This window comes from Clavelina lepadiformis, chromosome 3 (genome assembly GCF_947623445.1).
Source record: "Clavelina lepadiformis chromosome 3, kaClaLepa1.1, whole genome shotgun sequence".
Taxonomy (NCBI): Eukaryota; Metazoa; Chordata; class Ascidiacea; order Aplousobranchia; family Clavelinidae; genus Clavelina; species Clavelina lepadiformis.
Genome location: NC_135242.1, coordinates 4,829,654 through 4,855,586, shown reverse-complemented (window position 1 = coordinate 4,855,586; position 25,933 = coordinate 4,829,654). Strand labels below are relative to the sequence as shown.

General features: G+C 38.7%; 1 protein-coding gene across 8 annotated transcripts in view; it reads left to right on the top strand.

Moving 5' to 3' along the window:
* The first annotated feature begins 3,310 nt into the window (after window positions 1-3,310).
* The window catches only part of LOC143448417 (uncharacterized), a 41,634-nt gene continuing 19,011 nt past the window's right edge, over window positions 3,311-25,933 (top strand). For 2 of the 8 annotated variants that reach the window (XM_076948159.1, XM_076948156.1), the window contains exons 1-36: window positions 5,020-6,113; window positions 11,428-11,529; window positions 11,812-11,910; window positions 12,103-12,201; window positions 12,625-12,723; window positions 12,895-13,080; window positions 13,190-13,213; window positions 13,323-13,421; window positions 13,540-13,740; window positions 14,090-14,188; window positions 14,321-14,419; window positions 14,572-14,670; window positions 15,144-15,242; window positions 15,454-15,552; window positions 16,609-16,632; window positions 16,750-16,818; window positions 17,006-17,134; window positions 17,318-17,416; window positions 17,543-17,641; window positions 17,872-18,069; window positions 18,167-18,269; window positions 18,341-18,435; window positions 18,591-18,689; window positions 19,020-19,112; window positions 19,376-19,454; window positions 21,840-21,945; window positions 22,113-22,247; window positions 22,540-22,776; window positions 22,977-23,075; window positions 23,590-23,738; window positions 24,051-24,262; window positions 24,540-24,669; window positions 24,885-24,956; window positions 25,132-25,393; window positions 25,491-25,680; window positions 25,782-25,910. In XM_076948159.1, coding sequence (XP_076804274.1) covers window positions 6,006-6,113; window positions 11,428-11,529; window positions 11,812-11,910; window positions 12,103-12,201; window positions 12,625-12,723; window positions 12,895-13,080; window positions 13,190-13,213; window positions 13,323-13,421; window positions 13,540-13,740; window positions 14,090-14,188; window positions 14,321-14,419; window positions 14,572-14,670; window positions 15,144-15,242; window positions 15,454-15,552; window positions 16,609-16,632; window positions 16,750-16,818; window positions 17,006-17,134; window positions 17,318-17,416; window positions 17,543-17,641; window positions 17,872-18,069; window positions 18,167-18,269; window positions 18,341-18,435; window positions 18,591-18,689; window positions 19,020-19,112; window positions 19,376-19,454; window positions 21,840-21,945; window positions 22,113-22,247; window positions 22,540-22,776; window positions 22,977-23,075; window positions 23,590-23,738; window positions 24,051-24,262; window positions 24,540-24,669; window positions 24,885-24,956; window positions 25,132-25,393; window positions 25,491-25,680; window positions 25,782-25,910 — 4,320 coding nt within the window. In that variant the 5' untranslated portion in view covers window positions 5,020-6,005. Of the gene's footprint in view, window positions 4,100-5,019; window positions 6,114-8,333; window positions 10,362-11,427; window positions 11,530-11,811; window positions 11,911-12,102; window positions 12,202-12,624; window positions 12,724-12,894; window positions 13,081-13,189; window positions 13,214-13,322; window positions 13,422-13,539; window positions 13,741-14,089; window positions 14,189-14,320; window positions 14,420-14,571; window positions 14,671-15,143; window positions 15,243-15,453; window positions 15,553-16,608; window positions 16,633-16,749; window positions 16,819-17,005; window positions 17,135-17,317; window positions 17,417-17,542; window positions 17,642-17,871; window positions 18,070-18,166; window positions 18,270-18,340; window positions 18,436-18,590; window positions 18,690-19,019; window positions 19,113-19,375; window positions 19,455-21,839; window positions 21,946-22,112; window positions 22,248-22,539; window positions 22,777-22,976; window positions 23,076-23,589; window positions 23,739-24,050; window positions 24,263-24,539; window positions 24,670-24,884; window positions 24,957-25,131; window positions 25,394-25,490; window positions 25,681-25,781; window positions 25,911-25,933 lie in introns of those variants that run through there. The other 6 variants (XM_076948160.1, XM_076948157.1, XM_076948161.1 and 3 more) reach the window with 6 other exon arrangements.

Genomic DNA, 25,933 nt, shown 5'->3' with positions numbered 1-25,933 from the left:
AACATGACAGATCAGGTCAGAATTTCTGTTGATGCGGGAGTGATGGAAGATTTTGTTGTGAAATTTAAAGTGAAGACTTTCCTATAATGACATCACATTGAAAACATAATCAAAAAAACAGGGCTAATCGCTTAGCAAGCCTTATTTCCGCTTTAAGGAACGTGGCTATATACATGTTTACTCGAGAGGATAATGAGGTATACCATTACAGCTATATTACTGTTAGTCATGACCTTCAACAGCGTTCTCTAAAAGGCTATAGTCGTTTCAGCTGTTAACTGTATATGCTTATAAAATACTAAAACAATAAATGGACTTTCCTATTCCGTTGGAAAATGCTTGCATTATAATAAAATATAGGTGTAGAAGAGTATTTATAAATAAATCTGAGACAGCAAATATTGACGTGAAATATTTCGTTTATTTCTGCGAAGAATGTTATGAAAACTGGTTAAATGCTTTTTCTTTCAGATGCGTTTTTAATTTGTTTTTCTTGGCAAAATGCCGGAACCGGCGCACGTTGTTTGTTACTATTATATGTTAATGCGCTTCCTTGGATCAATGCTATAACCCTATAGAGATTTTAATTTCCCAGTGCTAATTTCCGCTTGTTGTTATACTCGTGATGAAGTGATGAAATCGATTTTCCAAAATTTGAGGCAACTGGTTAGTTTCTTCTCGCTTATTACAGGTGACACGTTTAAAGGTTGTTGCTGAAAACGTACAGCATAATTAAAGGTCTGATGTAGCTTCATTTGTAAACCAACAGCAATTAACTTGTACGTAAAATGCACTGCAGCAGTGGACATTGCGGGACAACCACTTGTAATTAACTTAATTTACACAAAGTTTTATTCATTTGGAAGGCAATAACGATTGCGATTCTTTGTCTTTCGTGCTCGGTTTCAACTTGGTTTCTGAATGGACGTACATTTCTTCTTAAGATTAGGCTATTTAGACAACTTAAGCAAAAAGGGAAAAACAGGACAGACAAAAAAGAAAAGTTTAATCAGCTAAAATTATAAGTGTCGATAATACTCTTGTCTTGTTTTGTATACATGAAAAATATCGATTTATTGATTTTAAAAAATTATTTCCTACAAATCGTACCCGATGAATGCCAACGTTTAATGAACTTTTACGTTCGGTTCTCAAAGCAGTCTCTGCAGTCCAGCTTGTTAATTTCTACTTGCCTTCATTTATTAAAAACTTTCTTCAAACTGCGCAGACTTATAGTTGGCGCTTTTAAACGCTACTTGTGTTGAGAAAAGGAGCATCCATAGTAAATTACTGAAGCTTTTATTTTCCAGAACCAGTTTAAACGAACAGTGGAAAGGTTTGTATAGTTAGTGCAATAAAAAGCATCTGAGAGGTGTAAAGCTTTAAACAACCTGGTTTCAAAGTCGGCAAAATTTATTGACGGTAACTGCTGTAAAAAACGCTAATTCTCCAGGTCCGAAAACATTGAACAACATTTTGAACCACGTTTTTGTCGCCAGCACAAGACGGAATGAAAAAGCAAATGACCATGATTTGATGAAGATGTGGTAATATTTGTTGTCTTGTACTACTATATACAAGACGTCGAAGCGCCAACAGCTGTTGATAGCCTTGAATTTAACAAGTTGGTGTTTATCGCTAAAACTTATTACACCACAAAACGCAATGCCGGTAGCCAAGGGTGCTGGTTACGTTCTATCAAGTATCTCTAAGAAAAAGAAAGGAAAATCCGTCGTTGGTGAAAGAACGGCCGTGGATGAAACAACGGCGTACAATAATCGTGACGTAGTCAGCGTCTCAGGCAGAGAGGCTGCATTGCAGAAAGTTCAAAAACTTCACGAGCGTGAACAACGACGTCAGGCACGAGGTTGTCGTCATTGCCGACGTAATCATGACGTCAGAATCAACCCGATTGAATGCAAGTTAAACATGTGCGTCAAATGCATAGGATGTGAGAAAACGTTAGTGATCAACACCGATGCTGAATCCGCCTCCTGGAGTGGATCTTCTCGTCTTATTATAAGATCCTGTTGTGCTGACTTCAAAGGAAAATTATCTAAGGTAGGTTAGGTATAAATCTCGATTTCTTTTGTTTGCCTACAACTGTAGCTTATGTACGCAGGATTATTCAAAAACAAATTGCCACTATTTACAATATATAAACGAATGACTTTTATGCATCTTAGTCATAGGTTAAGGGGTCACTTCCCAATAGGAAGACAATTTTGAGCCGGCAACATGGCGATTGTGACGATGTCGCATTCAAAGCGTCATATTAAAAAAAGGAAGAAAATTTCCGGTCCAATACGCATGTGACGTCGATGTGGACTAGTTTGTTATTGTTTTGGCGATAACTGGTTGCAGGTCTAGGCTAAGTTGTAAATTTGGTGTGGGTTTGAATTTTTGGCATTTGTCCTAAGCTTTTAAGCTCAAAACTTGCTGTAAAGTTTAGGTGGTTGTTATAGAAATTTGAGTACAAGGATTCTGTCCAAATTAAGACTGTAGGCAGTCATAACCTAGATCTCGTTGCAAGCCAAAATTCAGGGGTGGTTTATGATGTGGTTTTGCGATAGTAGCTTCTTGATTTAATGTACTTTGCATTGAAAAGCCTATCTCTTTGAATTGGGTCATGACCCCTTAACTTTAAAAATGTGTGGGTAAAAATGATTAATTTTTCTTTATGAGCAATGCCGCTAGGTGGCAGAAACAGCATGTATTTGGTTAAGATTACCATTTAATCTTGAGCAACAATTGCTGATATTTATGAGATTTGCAGAATACCCATGGACTCTTTACTAATTAGTCGAATCATATAATAGCATACTTTAATCTTAGCGCATAATTTTCACGAGACAAAATAGTGAAAATTCAGTGGATTTGGTGGTCTATTACGTCATCACAAGAAAGCTCTTGCGATAACTGCGTTAAGTGATGACGTAATTTTGCGGTTTAAAACATCTCATCATAACAAATCACGCATTGAATCTCTTCAAGAGCATGGCCGTAGGCTGTTGTAGCCTGTCTGACTGAAGAAATCAATATTTAGTAGATATAATTACTTTTATAAGTAACAAAGTAAACACAGTTGGCAGCAAAAATTAAAGCAAATTCGTATAAGTCGCAGTCTTGAGATAGAAATATTGATTTCTTTTTCAGTAAGCAACTTTAAAAGTTTTACAATAGTCATAGACGTACAAACGTTCCGATGATAACAGATTAAACTAATTCATATAGTAAGCAGATAAATTTTGTATAAGCGGAGATATGTTTAAGAAAAATATAACGCTTACGTATATGATAGTTTGATGCACGTGTTTTAAACAAACAAACTGGTGTAAGTAAAACAGCTTCGAGACGAGAGTAAACTATATGAAGCTTGTTTTAGAGTAAAATAAAGTTATTGGGAGAAACCTTGGACAGATGTATAAAAGAAGAAGTCTATTTGCCGCCCTATTGTGCAACTGGTGTGTTTACGATCCCACTTTCTTTCAAAACTAAATTCTTATTGAAGATCATTGACCCGTTTCGCTATTGTTAGGGAAAGCTTCGTTGAAAAAAACGTCAAGTTTCTCAACGTGCCAAATGTTCTCAGCGTTTATCGTTCGCGTGCTTGTCTGCGGAACCAAGTTAGCGTAAAATTTTTAGTTATTGGCATTACAAATGAGATGACGGCGAAAGAATGCGTTACACCAATGCCTGCTTAGATGGTCAAATTAGTATTTATAAGCTACAGGGATTGACAGCTTACCACAGCGCGTGGCAGCGACAGAGCAGTTGCAAAAATAAGCAGAATTGTCAAAAAATTAGATCTCCCGGTTCTTTTTTACTGCATTTTGTCTCTAAAAGTTTGATAAGACAGCACAGAGCTAAACAGGGTTCAACCATCAATGGTGTGGGTTTTCAAATTTGTTCATACAGCACAACAGTAGCTGAACATTTAAGCTTTGTACCAAAGAACAGAAAGATAAGTAGCCCGCTACAGGCGTGCATTAGGTGCCTACAGGAATTAACACTAGGGTCTTAATTTGTTATTGTCTCAATGAAGTTCGAAGACAAATCGTCTGACAAGGAATCAACGGACGGCGACCATGAAGAAAAGGTAAAGAATATAAAAAACGATTTTGTTTGAAACAACTTGTCATGTTGTTGGTATACAGTATATTGAAACTGGCTAGTACTGTACCCTGTCAATCCACATACCTCTCGATCAGAAAAACATTTCATGCTTTGGCTTACGCTGTATACGATTTTTTATCATGCTGTTACAAATATTCTGTACTTGAATTGTTAAACTGACTGATTTCGAGGATATCATACGCTGTTAACTTGATTTATTTATCTGTACGGTTTAGTTAGCGATCGTTATGGTGCAACGGCATTATATACTGTACAGTAATTTTACATCACGTATGGAGGAGAAATTAAAATCCTATTTTTAAGACGTGTAAATTGAACTATGAAGTAATTAAAGAAGCTGTCTGTCATCGTCATTATCAACACTGTAATTTTCTACCGAACGCTGACAATTCACAGTTAGAGACAACCAACATAATCCCTCTACCATATGTCAGTAAAGTTCTTTGATGATATCTACTTGGCGTTGGGATGTCTCTTTCTGTGTCTTGAAACATAGAAGAGATCTGTGATGATATTCTGGTCGTTTTCGCAGTGATAACGTCTCTTTTCTCTTACGTAACGCCTCGTGCAGTGTACACTGTATAACGATCGTTATACCCAGTTTCGCTTGGTTGGTGTAGGCCAACACGTGCCAAGTCAAAACAAACTTTTAGATTGTTCGCATTACAGGTGTTTGTCATCATTGAATACAGGCAGTAAAGTACGGTTGCATTTATTGAAGTGCAGTGGCTGTCAAACGTAGAACACGTTATTAGAAGATATCAAGGAAAAGTTTGTGAAAGATATTTTAAACCGTTTTGTTGAGAAAACTAGAACGCAGGATTAGGACTACTCAGACATCATATAGTCCAAGAATAAAACGCATTAACGATATGACTTCAGCACTTGCCCCCAGCGAAATGCTATTTTGGTTTCAGGCGAATGGAATTATTTGTGTATTTTCATTTGAAAACGGTCTTAACGAATAGATCGTATTCCTGGATTAAACTATATGCTGATATAGGATATAAAGTGCTAGTTGTAGATAACCTCGATAACGCTTACCAAGAGCTTCGTGTTTTTCCCGCTTCATTACAAATCGAACCCGCCTATCGCGTAGAGACAGCAGATAAACAAGTTTGTCGTATTGTTCTATAAGCCATTGAAGAAGTGAGCTTTGCGGCGACAAATATATTCGACATCTACAGATTGTTAATGTTTAACTCAGGCGTTTGTTTGCCTTTTTTGTTTAACTAAGATCTTCGGATGCTGTCAGTTACACGTTGAAGGTGAGTGTACCCTCCAGTAATGGGCATGATGTGAGGTTGTGTGCTGCCTATGGTCCTGAAATGGCAGCACTAGTCACGCCAGATAGTAAGAAAACTATATCAAAGAGTGCTTTCAAGTGTGCTGTGAAGGCAAATTTAAAGTTGTCGATCGAACAGACTATTAGTGAATAACGTCAGCTATTCTCGGCAACCCAAACTTCGAACGTTGGTCGTGAAGAACCTACTAACACCCACTTCACTTGACGTTAAAGTGCTGCTAGGCTGACTTAACTGATGAACAACAATGTATATTGCCAAAGCACTGTTAGTTTACAGAATTCATTAAAGTTTGCAATGGTATGAAGTGACTATCAGAACTGTTTGTAAAAGAAGAATGTTCAGCGTTAACGCTGTAGGAGAGTGCGTTTATGTATTTTGTCTCTAGATTAGACATGTACCGTACATTTTGGCGGGGCGTTTCCTAACTTGCCTGCTGCTATTTTTGTATTGCCTACTAGTTTATAGAAATCAATAGCAAGTGTACTGGAACTAGTTAGAGGCATTTTATGTTATTTTGTGTGTTGGATCAATTGAGATAAAAGACCAACGGAAACAAATGAAATGGAAACTGCGGAAAACAACGTAGACAATGCGCAATTTCAGAAACTAGCCCCCAAATATCGAGGCACTATACAGCGCGGCACTGATGCAAACGCTAGCATGCGAGAGGTATGTTTTATGAATCATTGGGATTTTTGTAGAAGGTGTTGTTTTTTGTTTATAGCTATAAGCCCTTAAAATTTTTGTGGAAACGTTTTTTGAGTTTGGTGTCAACGTGCTTTCTTTCTTCAAGTTGATACGAAGGCTTGCTTTATCAATGCTTGTTGAATTATTAAAGGGCTTTTTTCCTCGTTGGTATTATCGCGGACTAGATCATAGGTTTCCAGATAAGCAAACTTCGATATCGATCCGACTGCTGTGCGCTACTTGCTACTTTTCTACCAGTTTCAAGCGTGCAAACATTTTGACGCGTTTTTTGGTAATACGCCCATAACGTTTTGTTGGAGTGTTGAAAACACACAAGGGCAACCGGCATTGACCGCCCAGAATCGCAGTTTGCACTCACGCACGTCATTTTTTGCTTATCTATGACTAGTCAAGCCTGGTTTGGATGAAGGCCCTCAAGTACAACAGTAAAATTTGCATGAGGTGGGGACCACTAAAGAGTATTATTGTAAGTCACAGCAAGTTGTAACCACTTTCTAAGCCAATACGTGGTTTCATTACTAGTGTAAACATCCTTCAGCCGATTTATGACGCACCTCGCTGTGGTAATGTGCTTTTGTAGAGTCCAACAGGGATTGCGCTTTGAGCTGATTTAGACTTATCAATTGTTGACCAAGAAAAAATAGACTTTGAAAATAGTCTTCTCGACTCGTGTTTGCTTAAGAGGTGATTAACTCGGTCGAATTTTGAAATCTCTTAAATACACTAATATCACTAAGCTCAAATTAACTTTTGGACCGCTTTTTGTTCTAATCGGCTTCCACTTAATCGTTTGATTGATGCAATAATAGCGTTTTTACTAAAAAAGGATTTTTTAATTGCTACCCGAAACTTTGCCAAAACATCTTGACTCTTTTGATTATAATCGCTTTATTTACCAACCTCTGCTGTTATCTAACCTGAAAACGTTTTTACTTAGTGAAGAATAGAAGAAATATATAACCTATAAACACAAAGGTTTTATTGGCGCATACCGTTACTTTAATGTAGTTGTAACGTCACCTCGGTAGTGTATAAATCCAATCATGTGAAACGAAACGTCATCTGTTTTAGCCCATTAACTGTCGTTCGCACGCGCTGTACGGGTGATATGTACACACCCAGCGAGTCTAGACCAAGCACATGGGTAAGCGTCTCATGGGAACCTACCAGGATAATATGGGCCCAGGGTGTCAAATGTGGTACCCTTTTGACCAGTCCGTCTGTTTGAGGTAAATACGTTTAGTCCACTTACATCTTGATTGGAACATACCGCTTGTTATCTTTTACGGCGATGAATGTGATTTCATGTAAACATCAGTCTACCGACTAAAGCGATCCTTTTAACATTTTGAAAAGTGTTCAGTCCACAATTAGTTTTATCACGTTACCGGGTTTAATATATGCCTTTGCCTGAAACGTTTTGCTTTTCTACAGCTTAGAGCTAACTTGAGAACCATGGCGCTCTTTGTAGTCAAAACTAAGTGGAAGATACCTTGATATGAAAAGTACGAAAAAGTTTCGTAACTATTTACGAAGTTGCTGTGTCTGCTGTTTTTTGGACGCAAACAGAGTGCGTGTTACGTTCCTGTCGCAATGCGCATGTTTTATACTTCGCTGATGCTAAATTTAGCTGGAAGGCATTTTTGATATGTTGTTTGTTATCTGATATCTCTAGTTGTTTCCATACATTTCAATCACGTCCATTATGATGTCATATCATTTAACTACCGGTTAAATTATGATTTGAACTATTTTAGTAACCAATTATGGCGCCACAGTGAACCCAAAAAAGCACATTAATCGTTGTTATGTTATGACTTAAGTTGCTTGTATAATATTCAACCCTGTAATAACAGTTGTGCGTCGGACCCTTCCCGCCCTTCTAATCGAAAAGGTTTCAAGTTTGAAGGGGTTTATTTTGTTACTACATTTGTTGTTGATACTTCGCCACTCTTTGAATCTCCCTTGTTGTCAGTTGAAGTATTCGCTTTATTTTCACACTTGTTTAAACGGCAGAGGCTTGTATCTCAACCTTGGTCTTTCAGCGCCAGCGATGTTTATGCGGCTTTCTCTCGTCTGCAGCATCTAGGGTTGTTGTCATTGCCACTATAACATGGTGAAACCTGAAGGCACTAATAGACCTTATAAATATGTACAGTAAATACTACACTGCTACACTGTTAAACTGGATTTCTGATATTCTTTTGTAGTTTTTGGTAATTTTCATGTTTCTAATTTGTATTTAATTTTGTATTTACTGCATTAGTTAAACTTAGACGTATAATAAATCTATTTTTTATATTCATGAGTTTGTACTAGAGCCCAGCCAAAATTTTTCTGCTTGGACCCACACTTCCCCTCAAAGATCTCGCCCGCGTGAGATAGAGCTGTAAGATAAGGTTTTCGCAATAAACATATTCAACGGTTACATATTGAATAAAAACAATGAGTGTAATTGCAGGTCGATATTGAGCGTAGTTTGGCGATTGTCGATCTGGATATTTTCTTTTTTCTTAACTTTTTGGTCTTGCTTAGCTACGGATGACGTAACAAGTCTGTCTTTGGTCTATATGAGGGGTCACCAAACCATTGCCCGCAAGATTATTTTGTCCAGCCCGCCTCACTGAATCACAAACGAAGTTATTGTGTAGTAGTCTATTGAACAAAGTGCGAATTTGGCCGGCGATCGTCAGTTTTCATGATTATCTGGCCCTTTGTGAAAAAAATTTGGTTACGCCTGGTCTATATAGATCACGGGACTTCTTTTTGGATTCTTCTTTTCCTTTGTGATAAAGCAGCAAGTCTGTCAATTCGCATGTCATGTTCTTTTGAGAGTCGGGATCTTTTAATCTAATAAAATCAGCTTGAAGCTATCTGATAAATAATATCCTTCACTTATAATTTAATTATTGTGATGTAAACAAAAGGAACTGATATCATTGTGTTTAACAGAAGTAAATTCAATCACCAAATAGATAAACCTGTGATGATTACAACACGGGCACACGCCCCCAAAAGGAGTAGAGTGTGTCCTGTTTTCCTGTTAAAGCCATTGCAACATTTATTGTCACGCTATTTCCTGATTCGGGCCATAAAATTGCTGGTCAGCACTAAGTCGCATCATATATCGTTGTTCATCGTCGATCCAGTACATGGAATATAATCCTTCACTGAACACTGCGACGTTTTTGACCAATTTCAGTTTTGCCCAGAAACTTGTTTACTGTCACTATTGCAGTCGTTATTTCACCCAAAAATTAATCGATGGAAGCTATTTTGCATGGTTCCTTGCTTACCTAATTTAAATATTAGGATTTGGTGGAAGTTATACCCTTTCATCGTTTTAGCACCACTGTTCAATCAACATCTTGCACGTTTTAAACTTCCGGGCTTTGTCATTTCCCCCGTTCCTTGATTGTCTGTGAGCATATTTTCATGTTGTTTTGCTATAAAGTTTTGCTCTTGTTTTGCTAAAAGGTTAGCACCTTTTTTGTTCGCCACAGTCAATGGCGAAAAATAAAATAAATACTGTTAAATGTATAATGTGAGAAGCCATATCTGACTTCTGTTAAACCTTGAATATCGAAAATCAACTTTTTTCATAAAGGTTAAATGGTCGCTTATTGAATAATATTAATACAGTATTGAGGTTTCTTGTGTTTTTTCTTAATAAAAGATCTAGCTACTCTGATCAGGAGTTCAATGGAATTGCCTCCTCCTCCGTAACGCTCTTTTTGAACGGCGTATTTATGCTAAGAAAACGTAGCAACACGCGGTATCCTGTACCTTGGCCGCATTCATTATATCGATAAAGAAAAGGTTTTATGATTGCTCATTTCCAGTTTCGTTTGCCTCCCTGTAGTCGCCCTAGAGTTACATGACCTAAAGGAAAAAAAGTCGCAAACGTAATCGAAAGAAGGATCGATAATGCGTTTGCATTAGCGCTAGTATATCGCCTGCTTATAGGCCTGATAGCCTGTGGTGAAACTGAGGTTAGTGCTTACAGGACGATGAATTTTGTTTGGAGATAAAAGTAGTTGACTTAAGGAGATTTTGGTAATTGTTAGACGATCGATAAAATACGTGTGTGTTGTCGAACAGAATATCTTGTAGTCAGAATCGGTGAAATTGTAGATTCTTCGGATGTAACGCACAACATAGTGAGCCATGGTGAAGCGACCGGGTTCACCTTCTTCTAATATCTCCACTGTGAGTATGAAGCATTGCTAAATGTACTTAGAATAAGCAACGATATTTTTCGCAAATACCTCAAAAAGCTTTACTTATTTATCTTATAAACTTTGCGAATACGACTGCTGGGGACTGTTTAAAATTTTCCAGTATGAAACGGACCATTTGGCTATTTGTGGACGATAATGTGTTATACAGTATAGGTCTATAAGTTATGCAGATTTGCTTTGCGTTGTTGCTGCTGATATAGTCATCACTGTGAGCAAAAACCAAATGCTGTCCCGAAAGAGGAAGATTTTATTCGACCGAGTTCATTCATTATTTAGCAGTTTTCTTCAAAACTGTCGCCCGGGGTTTTACGAGTAATGCAGAATTTTCTATGTCTTGGAGGTGCTTTACTGCTTCCATGAACACATACAGTGACCATTTCTTGAAACGAGGTTGCAAATGCATTTCCGCCTTTATATTGTATTAACAATTAAAACACTTGATTTACTGTTGAATATATACTGTATTTATTATGTTCATAATTTTTAATATAATCCTGTATCTAATGTCATGTGTTTCACATTGTAGACATGATGTCTAAAACACGCAATTAAGTGCAGTGCGCCTCTTGGGAATTCGTCTCTAAGCTTAATTGTCCTTGTCGACCTACTTATCAAAAGACTTCATCCAACAAAACGTTTATCGAAACTCCATTTGTTTGACCCTCGGTTTGACCTACGATGTCATTCATATACTCTATAGTTGACAATTGCTTTGAATGCTTTATCGATTTGTGATGTAACCATTGCTGCGTGATCCTTGCGTGGTTCATTACGTCTTTTGATTGGACGAATGCATGGTCACGCGCATGTGATGTAAGCAACTGTGTGTCACAATAGTCTACAATGAAATCTCATTAACCTCTTCATCCAAAAAAAAACTTCATTTTACTTTCCCGATGATAAGCCAAAGATTCAGTGAAGTTTTACGCCCCATTTATTACCAGCGCTCTGGAAAACGTTAATTTGCATTTATCACAAGTGCACTTTTCTCTTTTTTTAATCCTATTCATGAAACATATGTTGTCTTATTGCAGGGTGGAGGCGGCAGTTTGCTGCGCGCTGCAAGGTCGGGAAATCTGGAAAAACTAATCAATTTGCTGGACCAAGAAAATGTAGATATATCGACCGCTAATAGCGTAAGTAGACCATGATCCATAACTCAGCATGAAATAAGCCAACTTCTAGTAATGCTGTTACCGTACGGTTCCTCTATTTTGTGTATTTTCGTTCAACACCTTACATGATATTTTATGGAATTACTTTTCTATGTTCACGGCTGCAAACCAATGAAGCTGTAACGCAGATTTTTATGAGAACTCGTACACCGTGCTCATAGACATCTCGTAAATCACTTAAGAATATTTTATCGTCGTTCACCGATGTTGGCAAAACCCACATAAATTTAACGTTGTTTTCAGAGCGGTCTTACTGCTTTACATCTGGCGGCCAAAGAGGGGCATAATGACGTAATAATCGAGCTTCTCAGTCGTTCCGCTGACATCAATCAACAGACCAAGGTAAGTGACGTTGGTAAATAGCGTAATTAAAATGTCACCCATGACCAAACATTCTGTTAATCTCTGAAATCTCAAATGCTGTAAGTTGCGTCTAACTAACGAGTTAGTAGAGCAATATATTGGTGAGAAAATCCTTTTGTTTTAAAGCTTTTTTCTGTGATTTAGGGATGTTTTCAATTTTTGTATGTTTAGCGTGGAAACAGTGCTCTGCACATTGCTTCACTAGCTGGAAAACTGCCAGTTGTTCAGCTGCTTTTAGAAAAAGGTGCTGACCCCAATTCACAAGCTCAGGTAAATTGATGGCATAGCACTGTAGCCATAGTATCAGCTTGGACATAGGATGAATGCAGTGTTTTCGTGTAATAATACCAACTTCGAAATTATGCACTATACCAAGCCTAATTAATAAATTTAATCAAAATATGCTGAAAGTTATGTATTTTATTTCGTTATTGCTCTTTGTATTAGATTTTCGTTGTTCCAGAAAAAATCTATCTTGTTACATTGGATTAATGACTGAGATATAAGATCTAAACATTAATTATATTTTGACACTGGTCTGTATAACAGGCAATATGTACCATGATGTTCAGACAAATAAAAATCAGTCAAATGCACGGCTATGTTCCAAATGCTTGTGCGTATTCCCAGCATACCAGAGTGTAGGAATCGTTTAATCTATACCCATGGCTAACGACGTTAATCTTTCGACAGAATGCCTTCACTCCCTTGTACATGGCCGCGCAGGAGGGCCACGAAGATATAGTCGACTATTTGCTCAAGCACGGAGCTAACCAAAGTATATCGACCGAGGTAAGCACTTCGCGGTCTCGTGAGCTTGACCAAACCACTTTGTTTTCGAATTCGTTTACATGACAAGTGCAAAAAAGACACAGGCATACAGACAGCAATTACAAAGTTTTAATGTTAAGTATCAGAGGATTCGAGATGACTGTCCAAACGTAAAATAAACGTTCTTTTCAGGATGGTTTCACACCGCTCGCAGTGGCTCTGCAAGAGAGCAAGGACAAAGTCGTTGCGTTGTTGCTGGACAATGACGTGAAAGGAAAAGTGAAACTCCCTGCTTTGCATATTGCGTCTCGGAAAGATGACGTAAAAGCTGCTGCCTTGCTGCTGCAGAACGACAATACCGCCGACACCGCTTTTAATGTAAGAAGTGTTGTTGAAAGTTAAACAGACGACATTATTGTGTGTGGTGAATATTGGAAACCTTCTTCAAACTGTTTGGTAATGCTCAATCTTGTTGTTTTCTTTTCAGATGATGGTGAATCGCACTACAGAGGTGAGCGGTGGAAGACCTTGAAACGTTGAAAGATTTAAATCCTAAGTTTTTACGACTCAGTTTGTGTGCTATATTCGGTTATACCTGACCAAAACATTTTTCTTCACAGAGTGGTTTCACTGCACTGCACATCGCAGCACACTACGGCAACGTAAACGTGGGGACCTTGCTGCTGAACAGAGGAGCTATAGTAGATTTCCAGGCCAAGGTGGCCATATACATATACAGCTAACTGAATTAACACTTTTGCCTTGTCCAGATGATTTTTATCCGTATTTCGAGCGTTAAAATCATTGGCTTTAGAACAACTCTGCAACTTTTTCTAGAATGGGATCACTCCAATGCATGTTGCCGCAAAGCGAGGACACACTCGTTTTTGCTCTCTCCTCATTGATCGCAATGGACGTCCGGATGCTCGCACTCGCGATGGGCTCATGCCTCTTCACTGCGCAGCCAGATTTGGGCATCTTCCCATCGTTAAACTCTTCCTGGATAACCAAAACATACCCAGATTTGCCAAGACCAAGGTGAAAACACGGGATGTAAGAGGGGGCGATAAGTTAAGCTGACGTTAACGCCAACTATGCGCACAAGCTGTGAAACGCTACGTCATAAAACATACTGAATGCTTTTCGTGAAAATACGCAAACACTATGATTTTTGTCATTGCATGAGGCTTGTTTCTGCCGTTAAACTTGAAACGTAATCTTTGAAGATGTGAAAGCGACGACCTGGTTGTAGACAAAATACCTTAAACCGTTAATTTCAACGCTTCCTCTGTGTTTTCACGTCTTATCTGCAAAGGAAAAGGCCTTTAATCTCGTTAACTTTGATGTAACTTCCGCGCAAACATTACGGGTGTACTTCACGTTATAGAATGGGCTCTCTGCTCTCCACATGACTACCCAAGCCGGACATACTGACGTCATCGAACTGTTGCTGAGTCGAGATTTTCCGGTGGATGATACAACCGCGGTAAGGTCAAGTTTTAAACGTTGATTTTACTATGGTACAATCACTTTACCAAGATTATTGGTATGTGTTGTTTACACCCTACAGTGATATTAGTTCTCTATTTGAGTGAATTGTATTTTCGACTATTCTCAGGATTACTTGAGTGCGTTACACATCGCTACGCATTGCGGTCACGTGGAAGCGGCAACTTTATTATTGAAACATGGGGCACGCTTTAACTGCAAAGCCTTGGTAAGCTTCGAACAGAAAGTAACGTAGCCATGCAAGAAAATGCAATTAAAGTAGCTTTGTAACGGTGCGGCTGTGCATGCGTTAAGATTAAGTAATACCTTGCGCGTGAAAAATATGCACAATCATGACCTAAGTTGCTGTGCACGTTTTAGAATGGGTTTACACCATTACACGTCGCTTGCAAGAAGAACAGAATAAAAATGGTGGAGCTTCTTCTATCCTACCATGCTGACAGGGAGGCTGTCACTGAGGTATACATTAAAGCAAAGCGCGTAAAATTAAGTTTAAAATCTGTTTTTTTAAAATAAATTTAGTTTGAAATATACCGACACACGAGGTCCCAAACCAATGGATACTGAGTTAAAAGTCATTTAAATCAACGATTATTTTATGGATAATTATTAAAAAGTTTTTCGTCCTCTTATTTTTCTGTCTGCGCTCGGAAATTATTTTACTGAAACTGGGAAGATGCCATCAAATATTTATGGCACCTCGTACCGTTTTTGTGATAATCGATACGCTCGACAAATGCACGCTTTCAGCTTTTACAAAGCCATCGCCTTACTCAAAAGAAAATCCTTATGTTCTAAAAATTTGCCTTAATGTTATCAAATATCGGACAGGAAACAGGATAGCATACTACAATTTATGAATATTTGGATGTTGACAGCATCACCTTGCGGATTAAAGATTTGATGTGTTAATTCGACTTTATTGTTTGCAGTCTGGTCTTACCCCACTCCATATTGCATGTTTCATGGGACATTTCGAAATTGTGGAGCTTCTTATACAGAAAAAGTCAAATTTAAACAGTGTCAACGTGGTAGGTTATATCGGAATTTATAAATATACTAAAAATATTTAGGTCTAAATGAAGGAATTTGACAGCAACAACCTGAAATCATAACATACAAGAAAATATGCTTGTTTCAAAAATGTTATCCTATTTTGATATAAAGTAAAACAAACAGTTAAAGTAAAACATGACAACAGGCCAAATATTGCCGAGCTTTGACAGTTGAATGTTTTCACAGCGTGGAGAGACAGCATTGCACATGGCAACTCGCTCCGGCCAAACAGAGATCGTCTCTTATCTTTTACGTCATGGTGCTAAACCGGACACGAGAAAACAGGTGCTTACGTCATCCGACGCAACGAATACGTCGCGTGCGTGAGATTTGGCGTGACGCACGATACGCGCACAAAACTGAGGAACGTTCTGTTGTTTCGTTGAGAGAATTTTAAACTAACCACCTATAAGATATAAACCCGATTTGCATGCAGGCTGGTGCATGTAAATGTTTTGCAGCTTTCAACGTTACCCTCACGCTCACCGATTCACGGATAATAATTTCTACTCCCAATTTTCCACTAAACCAGACACATTTTGAAATTTAACAACACAATGAAATGCTAATCCGTACTAAAATGTTTCACGTATTGCAAGTAACTTTGCTTTTTTAATTTTAATTCTTCCTTAAAATACCATGACATATAAATACTACCTTCAAAATTTTAGATGTAAAGATCTCCCACTGCAGTGTATAAAGCTACTATTAACATGACCCAGCACTTACGACACTAACGTCAATTCAGCCTATAACATTGTAAAAATGCAGAGTTTTTATTCATCTAAAAGCTTTAGTTTTTTGTACTCGTAATTAAATTATCGATCCCGTCCGAATGCATTGTGAATGCCTTGCCTTTTCATATACTTGTTTCCTGTTACCAATGGTTGCGTGTTACATCATTGTTAGTGACGTCACGAGGAACATTCCCGCACCGGAAAATGGAACCAAAAAAGGAAAATGAAACAACAATAACAGCAGAACTCGTTCCTAAAAATGTTATCTGCGGGAATGGATCCTAGTCAAGATAAAACAAAAACGCCCCCATGTCTTAATCACCCATTCAATTTTGATTTCTATTACCCGGCGCGTGAACGTTCCTCAGTTCGTGTCGTTTTTATTACGTCATTCCATGTTTCTTGACGTATTTGTATGTTATCTTGTTCGTAATAAAATAAATTTTAGAACCGGTTTCACTGTAGACTGTTGTGTTTCTCGGTTTAAATCGCAGTGTTTTGCGAAGTGTACGCATTTGACCTGGAACATTGCATGACCTTGTACTTGTTCCCATAAGTAGTTTTCTTTTAGCTTTTATCTTTTTATTTAACGCTGCTTGTTAAGGAATGGGAAGGAGTATATTTTGAGGTAAGAAAAGTTCTTCATAGACACGAAAGCTCGGAACGTGACACCATTGCGGTGTGGCCTGAAACTACGTCAGGGCAGTTTAAAATATTAATAACTTAATTAGGTTTCAAATTTCAGGAATCTCAGACTTGTCTGCATCTTGCTGCCCGCCTCGATAAGCTAGAGATCTTGAAAATCCTGCTCAAAGTAAGAAAGTTTTTTTGAATTATTTTGACACCATCACTTCAGCGGTTATAAAAATGTGTTGATGTGTTGCAAGCCAATTCAAAGTTTACAAAAAGCGCTTTGTATGTGTGTGTCGTTAACAATCTACATTAATTCGAAGTAGTTTTTGTCATTTCATTAATCATTAACGCCGTACTCATATTTTCAGTATGGAGCCACTTTGGACGCAGAAATGGAAGACGGTTACACTCCACTGCATGTTGGTTGTAAGGAAGGTCACGTGCAAGTGTGTGAAGTCCTATTGGATAAAGGTGCATCAGTTGCCTTGACGACAAAGGTTTGCTGTTTTAAATTTCACATTTTATGACTGAAGACATGTAAATTCTAAAGACACATGCCACTTGTACGGTTAACGCTGCCCAAAACGTCAGTCGTTTACAGTTAAAACCAGTTTGGATGTACTGTAAGGGGCGGCTACTTAGTGAAAAGCATGCGGTATAAACTCATCTCTTACATACAGAAAGGCTTCACACCCTTGCATTTAGCTGCGAAGTACGGTCGCCTTGAAGTTACAAATTTGCTTTTAAAGAACCACTCGTCGCCCGACGCTTGCGGAAAGGTAGCCCATGTGTTTTGAACAAGCCCTCCCACACATTGCATACTGTTAAATAATTCATCGTGTCAGTAGTTAGAACTTTTAGTAGAAGTAAATTATTTAGAAGGCAAATAATTTAATCATTCCTAGGACGGTCTTACTTCTCTCCATGTCGCGGCACATTTCGACAACCAGCAGGTGGCGCTATTGCTTCTAAAGAACGGGGCTTCCCCGCATGCATCTGGAAAAGTAAGCTGCAACATTCCAAAATCATTTAGAAAAAAAATTACATTCCAAGAACCTGCGGATCTGCTCAGCCCTCCACTTTCGTGTTTAGTTTGGAGAAAAAAAATGAACTTGTCTAGGAAATTTCTTTCTATTGTATGGATACATACGTTCCTTACTTAGCGGAATAACGCAACTGTACTTTAGATTATGTGAGATTGTTCGTTTGTGTTTATGTCTTACGTTTTTCACAGAATGGTTACACTCCTCTTCACATAGCGGCCAAAAAGAATCAAATGGAAATCGCTCTGACTCTACTAGAGTACGGAGCATCGCCCAATTGTAAGACGAGGATGGATGTGACTCCTCTCCATCTTGCATCCCAGGAAGGACACACGGACATGTGCAGCATCCTCCTCGCAAAGGATGCGAATGTGAACACTGGTGCTAAGGTTAGAAGCATTGCTCTTAACTTTGCGCGTTTAAGCGAGTTATGAAAATTTCAAAGACGGTCTTCAAACACTTTGTAATTTTATTTGATGTGTTTAGTTTGGTTTAACACCCATGCATTTGGCGGCACAAGAAGATCGGATATCCGTGGCTAAAGTACTCTACGACAATGGCTCTTTGGTGGACCCCTTAACTAAAGCAGGCAAGCACGTTACGCGATACCGTTATGCTTGTGTGGGTAACGTGATAACTTAACTGTCTATCCTATCATAGGCTGTACACCGCTGCACGTAGCTTCGCACCATGGTAATATCAAGGTGGCCAATTACCTACTTTCATTGGGTGCTAAAGTGAATGCCAAAACAAAGGTATGAGATTATAACCAGCGTCTCTATACAGAGAATGTCATGTGCTTGCAATGAATGATAACTGATATAGGGTGTACGTTGTTACTTTGTTTAAAATTGTGTTGTTACTTTGATGCTCTACATTCTCGGAAATGAGATTAGTCTTGTATCTGCAGAACGGCTACACTCCACTGCACCAAGCCTCACAACAAGGTCATACCCATGTTGTAAACTTGCTGCTGCAATATGGAGCTTCGCCCAATGAACTGACTAACGTAAGTCTTAAGTACATTTGTGCTTGAAGTTTTTTCATAATGCATACGTCTTTGATCTTTTGGTGACTCTATCACAAAGTTTCTACAGTATTTACAGTATCTACTGCGTGCTTTTTTGACATTTAAAATTGTTTATTTAACTATTTAATTTCTATGTATAGTTTTTCATTTACTTATTATCAAAGCAAGTTACTTAATTTTTTGATTTCTTACTATGCAATAGCTTTGGTTAAAATTGCCAGCTTTGTGGTGACTTGGCTTTATTAGCGGTGCAAAGAGCGGATTACAGTATTTCATTACCTTATTTACTTCTGGCTTGCACTGTCACAGAGTGGAAATACGGCCTTGTCTCTTGCTAAACGCCTGGGTTATCTCACAGTGGTGGATACATTGCAAACTGTTACTACAGAAATCACAACCACAGTAAGCTTTACTTTTTTGTTCATTTTCGAGGTTTTTAAGTCGTTGATGTAGATTGCAAGTCCAGTGGTAGTAGTATGTAAAAAATAAAACAAAAATAGGCCACAACCTATAAAATAGGCAACATATAAAAAGCTGTTCTTCTGCCACAACTTAAACCCCGTTGGTTGATGAAAAGCGTGTGCTATCGATTATATTGAGCGGCTTTGCGGGTACAATCGTGGCGGCAAAGTAACGAGCAACCTGACATCGGCCATTACTTGCAGGTAACCGAAGAAAAACGACGCTTGAACATTCCGGAAACGGTCAACGAAGGTTTCATGTCTGACGCGTCGGATGACGAAGGTTTGTTAGAATTTTGTGGATTATAATTAGTCGTTGCTGATAAGCTAAAACCATTAACTTCTTTTAATGATTGTAGTGTAATACTTATTTTCGCTGTCTGCCTATGGTCGATAAGTGGAACTCTACCAGGTTCGTTTCCTGAACTTACGGCCAACCGTGTAAAATTGGAAAGCAGTTGATAAACGTTTAATCGCGATAATAAAACTATTGAAACAGCATAACGAAAAGCAACGGCTCACGTATCTTCAGATGAACACCAAAAACGTACCGGAAGCTCGGGCGCCAACGCTGACCTAAAACAGCAGGATTCCTTCTAAAACATGGATTCACTTCACATCACTTAGTTTCCGCCGATTCAGTAAATCCCCAATAGCAGAATAACTTCACTACCAACTTGTGAGCAAAGCACAATCACAATCAATCCTGGCCGCGCCGCACGATAATAAGCATGGCGCGCTAATTACCTGGAAAGTTCTCAGCGGCAGCGGAGCAATGCGTCACGAGGAAGCTTAAAAAACATATAGACGCAAACGATAAAGAAGTGCAACAGCGCGAGAGCATTTAAAAAAACGACAAGCGCACAAATGAAGCAATGCACAGCGCTAGTAGAAATAGAAGTTAACCCATGTAATCATACAGCGCACACAACATTATAGAAAAAGCTTAATAACAGTTGACGGAGTAGTGAGAATAAAACAAAAAACTGTACGTAGTAACAAACAGCCTACCCCGCAAGATTAGCGTGCGTCACAAACAAAATGATACAATTCAAAAACGCAGTGTTAAAAAAACAGGTGCACAACAATATCCCGTGACAGTTGTTTTAATTGCACCCCTAGATACGTATTAATTACATCCATGGATACGTAAACCAGGCTATAGACGTTAAAGTAGACGTGACCTGGTTTTGGATGAATTAAACTCGCATTGGGATAAGTTGTGCATTGGAATTGCGGTTTCTATGCGCCGTACCATCAATGCTTACGCGTCGACCTCCCAAGCTGTACTGTTGCGACCACACTTTGCTATATAATCTTATGCAGCTGCAGTCATGTGCTTATTCGAAGGCTACTGGTTCGAACAAAAAGTGTATTCAGTTTTGTTTGGAGGCACACGGTACCAATAAGTTTAGTAAGTAGTCATCTATACGATAAAAGTTTTTTCTTTAAATAATGTGCTCATATTAAAGCAGTCAGTAACATTTTATGCGTTTTGAGGACCAATAAATTTCGTCTTCGTTATATCATCTGAAGTATTAAAAGGTCAACAATTTTACAGGCAGCTTCAGAAAAACGCCGAAAAATTTTTACAACTTTTTCTTACGAATGTTATTAACTCCAAAGCTTATGCTGACCGCCACTAAGCAAGCAAAAGCCTTGTACACATTACTAAGACACGACAAGGGAAAAGTGATCAACAATGGAATCCGGTAGCTATCCCACAGCAGCACCTCCCTATAATAATAATATAGTCTATCGGGATTTGCAGTAGATCCACATAGTGTACGAGCTATATGTTAGCCACCATGTTGCTTGTGTAGGGCTTTAAGAGACTGTGTGTAAATTTTTCATTTTGTTATAGAATCAGATATATCAACGAGGTTTGATTTGGTAAAAGCAAGTTGCTTAAATGTTGGGCCGGATTAGTCCCTTGATTTTAAAGCCTGTGGCTGTTTAGTACTTACAGTGAGCTGTACCCCAGCAACTTACAAGAAACCTGACGCATATTTTTACGGCTAAATATCGAATCTATATAGCCCATTTATAGCTACTGCGTATACCGCAGAACTCGTAATATTAATAGACAGGGACGTTACTGTTACGTTACATGTGAAAGGTAGCTCGTTTCTGTATGAGTAACAGAATAATTTCATCACTGGGATAACTTCAAATGGTCCGAGCGAGCACATAGAAAGAATTAGTTCACGTGCTTTTTCTACTGTTAACGTAATATGTTGTCGGTCTTATTTCACACAGTGATGGTCTTATTTCAATTTTTATGATTTTACTGGAGTGATGTTATTATTTCGTCAAAGAAATTAATATGGGCACCCGTTGTATATCATTACCCGATATAGTCTGTCAATTCAGGCAACATTGGCCACATATGTTCGTTTTTCTCGTCTAAGCTTGTTTGAAGGCGTTAAACTGCGAAACCTGCATTGATTTTACAGCGTTCATTGTCGAAATAAACGCGAAATGAATCATTAACTGATTAATTTTTGATAATATTGTTTATTTAGTGAAGATGTTTAATTGAGCAACGCAAGCTAGCACGTACTTCAACTTTCCCGCCGTGGTGTTGTTTGTTCAGTCACATGAAAATACTTTCTTATTATTGATAACACGTTTTCGCGACATAAGGTAATAAATATATGTTCAATAGCTGATGAGAATATGGTCGGGGGAGGATTCCTCACCAATAATGAAATGAGAGAACTCGGAGACGATAGCATTGTGCCGACAGAAGCGTCCATGTTTGCTATCAGCAAGTAAGTCTTTAGTTACAATTTTAAATTTCTTGTCAATAACTCCGGAGATATATTGTTTTTGGCCTAATAATTTGCGATAGTAAGTGCAGCGACTATAAATATTTTTACATTGTTTAATAGGTAAATACGTTTTCAGCCTTCAGCAATAATCCAGCTTATTTACACAGGGATTCAAGATATTCGACTCTAGGCAGCACACCTGTCCATCACAATGGTTTCGGCGCTGACCGCCACTCATCGTGGTCGTCATCCGCCAGTGACGTCGATAACATCAAACCGGCGCGTACCCCTCGTCATAGCGGGTATGTACAGTACATTGAAGACATGGCACTGTCGATCTTAAAACATCTTAATCAAATGCTAAGTAAACTTCTGCTTTGGCTTCATAATGTGATGTCAGTGAATAAACTAATTTAAAATAATTAGTGCATCGTTGTACTACGTACTCTGGTATACCGTGACTTTAACGTTATTTTAAATCTTATTATAGCTACCTTAGTGTCGACGATAAAGTTAAGTTACATCAATTTTTTTTGAAATTCAAAAAAATCGCGGATGTTGTGTTGACACTAAGCATAATATCTCTATTGATAGGTTCTTGGTATCCTTTATGGTCGATGCTCGGGGTGGTGCTATGCGTAGCACCAGGAACCCAGAAATGCGGATCTTAGTACCGCCGAAGGCATGCAGGGCACCTACTAGGGTCACTTGTCGCCTAGCGCGCCGACGCCCGCTTCCCGGCCGTACCTCCACCAGCCCTTCTCTATACGACAGTGAAGGCAAGGCCTCCCGTGTCGTGGAAGTAGGGCCTAGGGGAACTGGATTTTTGGAGTAAGTAGATGTAGTTTCTTTATGACTTATTTGTTTTTGTGCTAACGTTTCCTATTTAATTTTTTTTAAGCAAGACAGTTTTGAGTTTCAACGTCAGGTTTATGATGTGAAGTTTTTTTTATGACCGATTTCATCTTAATTTTACATAATTAATGGATAGTTTTACTGTGGTTTCTGATAATTTAACCATTTACCTATAGCGAACTGCATTCCCCGCGGAATTATCCGCCCCTTACGGAGGGGGAAGGTGTCGCTGCCAAGGTTTTCCAACTCGCTCCTAAAGCTCTCCGCTTTTTAGGGTAAACAGAGTGCTTGACGTGTTTTTGTCGACGATTACGTCGTTCGTGATTAATTGTTTGCCAATTTGTCATCTCGCCAACTTCAATCATCAGCGTGCTTCATGACGTAATCCAAAGTCACTATAATCATTTCTGCCGCACGCGACCGCGGTAAATTTGCATGGCTTTGCCCGAATATCTCAAAAATAAACATAAAAAACTTTACTTGCTCATTTTTACTGCGATACGTATTCAGTCACTCAGTGCTCCAGTTTGTAGTCGAAGAAGGAAATCCTACTGCGGAAATCAGGCTTTTTGCTGTACAAGAGTCTTATAGCTGCTGCATGCCGCTGATATACGATTATTGTCACAACGTTGTTTAGTTATCTGTGTATGATTGTATGGGTCTCATGTTGACGGACATTAATTGTTTATTGAAAATTATCAGTCATTTGTGGTGCGTATGGTTACAGCGCACAAAAAAATTATTTTTTTTTCATTTCTCTTTCTAAATGGAAAAACTGTTTCTGTGCAGACCAGTGGCGATCGAGATACCGCATTTCGCATATGTGAAGGAAAACTATCGAGAATTGGTGGTAATGAGGAGCAATGATGGAGAAACTTGGAAGATTCATGAATCACCTTGCACTGATCTGGAATTCCGGGAACAATTCAAAGAGGAAGGTTAGGATCAGTTTTGGTTTGGCGACCACAAAGAAATTTTAAGAGACCACAAAACAATAAAGAGTGACTGTCAAGCTTCTGCTGTAGTTGCAGAAGTATAAATTTTGATACAACATAGGAGAAATTTATAATTCCGTTTCGGTCCCTCAAAACACCTGAAAAAACACTGGTTCGTAGCATTGTTCGAGTTTGACACTACAACTGCACCCTGCACGACTTAGTGAAATTCGTCGCACCTTTATGTAGTAGTGTAAGATCGTTCTTCGAAATGTTCCCAGAGACACTGCAGTGTGTTTTGGCTTTGTATGTTAGATCTTGAATCTGTTGACGATCTGGCTGCGAAACGCGTCTTCCGCGTCATCACAAAAGATTTTCCGCGCTTCTTTGCCGTCGTTTCCCGTCCTCTTGAGAACTCCAAAAACATCGGCACAGATGGAAGTGAACTCGCTTCAACTGTCATCAAGGACGCCAAAGTGAAGTTTCCAGAAGGTTCTTTGACAAAGAAGATCAGCGTTTCAATACAGGTTTGAAACTTTATAGCATTACTGTTGTATTTCGTCTTTACTTGCTTCTTTGCTGTTAGGTTAGGAAAAAAATAAAACAGAATTATGTGAATTCTTTACCATTTAGGCCAATAGTTCAATCATCATTCGCAAATCTTCTACGATGTTTATCGCATAGTGTGTTTTATATATTATGTTGATTGCTTTCATTTTTGTAATGAATTCATTTGTTTGTTTATTTTTGATAAACAGTGACTAACCAAACGTTGACTTTCTTGACCTTTGTTCTTATCTGCAGGTCATGCTAATATCATCTGACGTATGCAGGAGAGCTGTTGGTGGAAAGGCAAAAGCAAGCGCCATTTTGACAATAGAACCACGACGAAGAAAGTTCCATAAACCGATCACCCTTACCATTCCACTGCCTGGTGAGTTAATACTGATGCCATTCGTTGCCAGCAATATAATTCATATGAAATGCCGCTCAAGATTTGTCTATGTCCACTATGTCCACTGTCCAGCTTTTCTCGCCAAACATTGACAGATTGTGTAGATCTTCAACTGATCTATGGAACCTATAATGACAAGATATAAGATTTCCATTAGAGAGCCACATACTTAAGTTGTTTGCTTTGTTTTGCAGTGGATACCGATATGAAGGATTACCTAAGTTCAACTGAAGACTCCACTTTACGTCTTCTCTGCAGCATATCAGGTTAGTAGAAGAAGATTGCGGCAAGATTCCTGACTGTTTTTACTAAAGACCTCTTGATTAACTACCGATTAGTCATTAATTCCTTAAATGTGGCAAAAATGTCATGCAGCAAACAAGTTAAGTAACCGGAAGCATGAATTTAGCTATTTGGAACCTTTCTCCTCTTTTTATTCAGGAGGATCAGATCCGGCTCAGTGGGAAGACATCACCGGATCAACTCCTCTCAACTTCCTGGATAACTGCGTCACCTTCACTTCAACCGTCTCGGCAAGGTTCTGGTTGATTGACTGTCGACAGCCATCTGAGTCGTCCAAACTTGCACACGAGATATACAAGGAGGCGACCAGGGTTCCCTACATGGCAAAGTTTGTCGTCTTTGCCAAATCACATGACCCATTGGAAGGGAAACTTCGTATTTTCTGTTTGACCGAGGAAAGGTAAGTTTCGAATTTAGATTTAGTTTCGGCCTTAATCGCTGCGAAATACATAGAGAGACCGAGTAGAACAATGTCGCAGCTGAAGCTTACTTTGCAGGTACGAAAAGACTCTAGAAAATCAAGAGAATTTCACCGAGGTTGCCCGCAGCAAGGATATCGAAGTTACCGAAGGATGCACTCTTCTCGTCGAATGTTCTGGAAACCTGAACGTCCCGTTCAAGTCTAGCGCTCAACAGAAATATCCTTTCAATGCGTTCAGTGAAAACAGAGTACAGTTTCTCGCAAAGGTGATGCGTTGCTTAAGTTTCACTCTACTTCCTTAGTTCGAAACAGGTTCACAATAAAAAAAGAAGAAAGCTAAAACCAATGATTTTCTGTGTCCTTTCAGGTTAGGGACTCCACCCAAGACCCGTGTGGAAGGCTGACCTTCTACCGAGTTCCAAACGGCCCGCCCAAAACTCACGGACCACGACGCACGTTATGTAATTTGAACGTAAAGTTGCCTCCCTGTGACCGGGTGAGTTGCAGTAAATGCAAGGA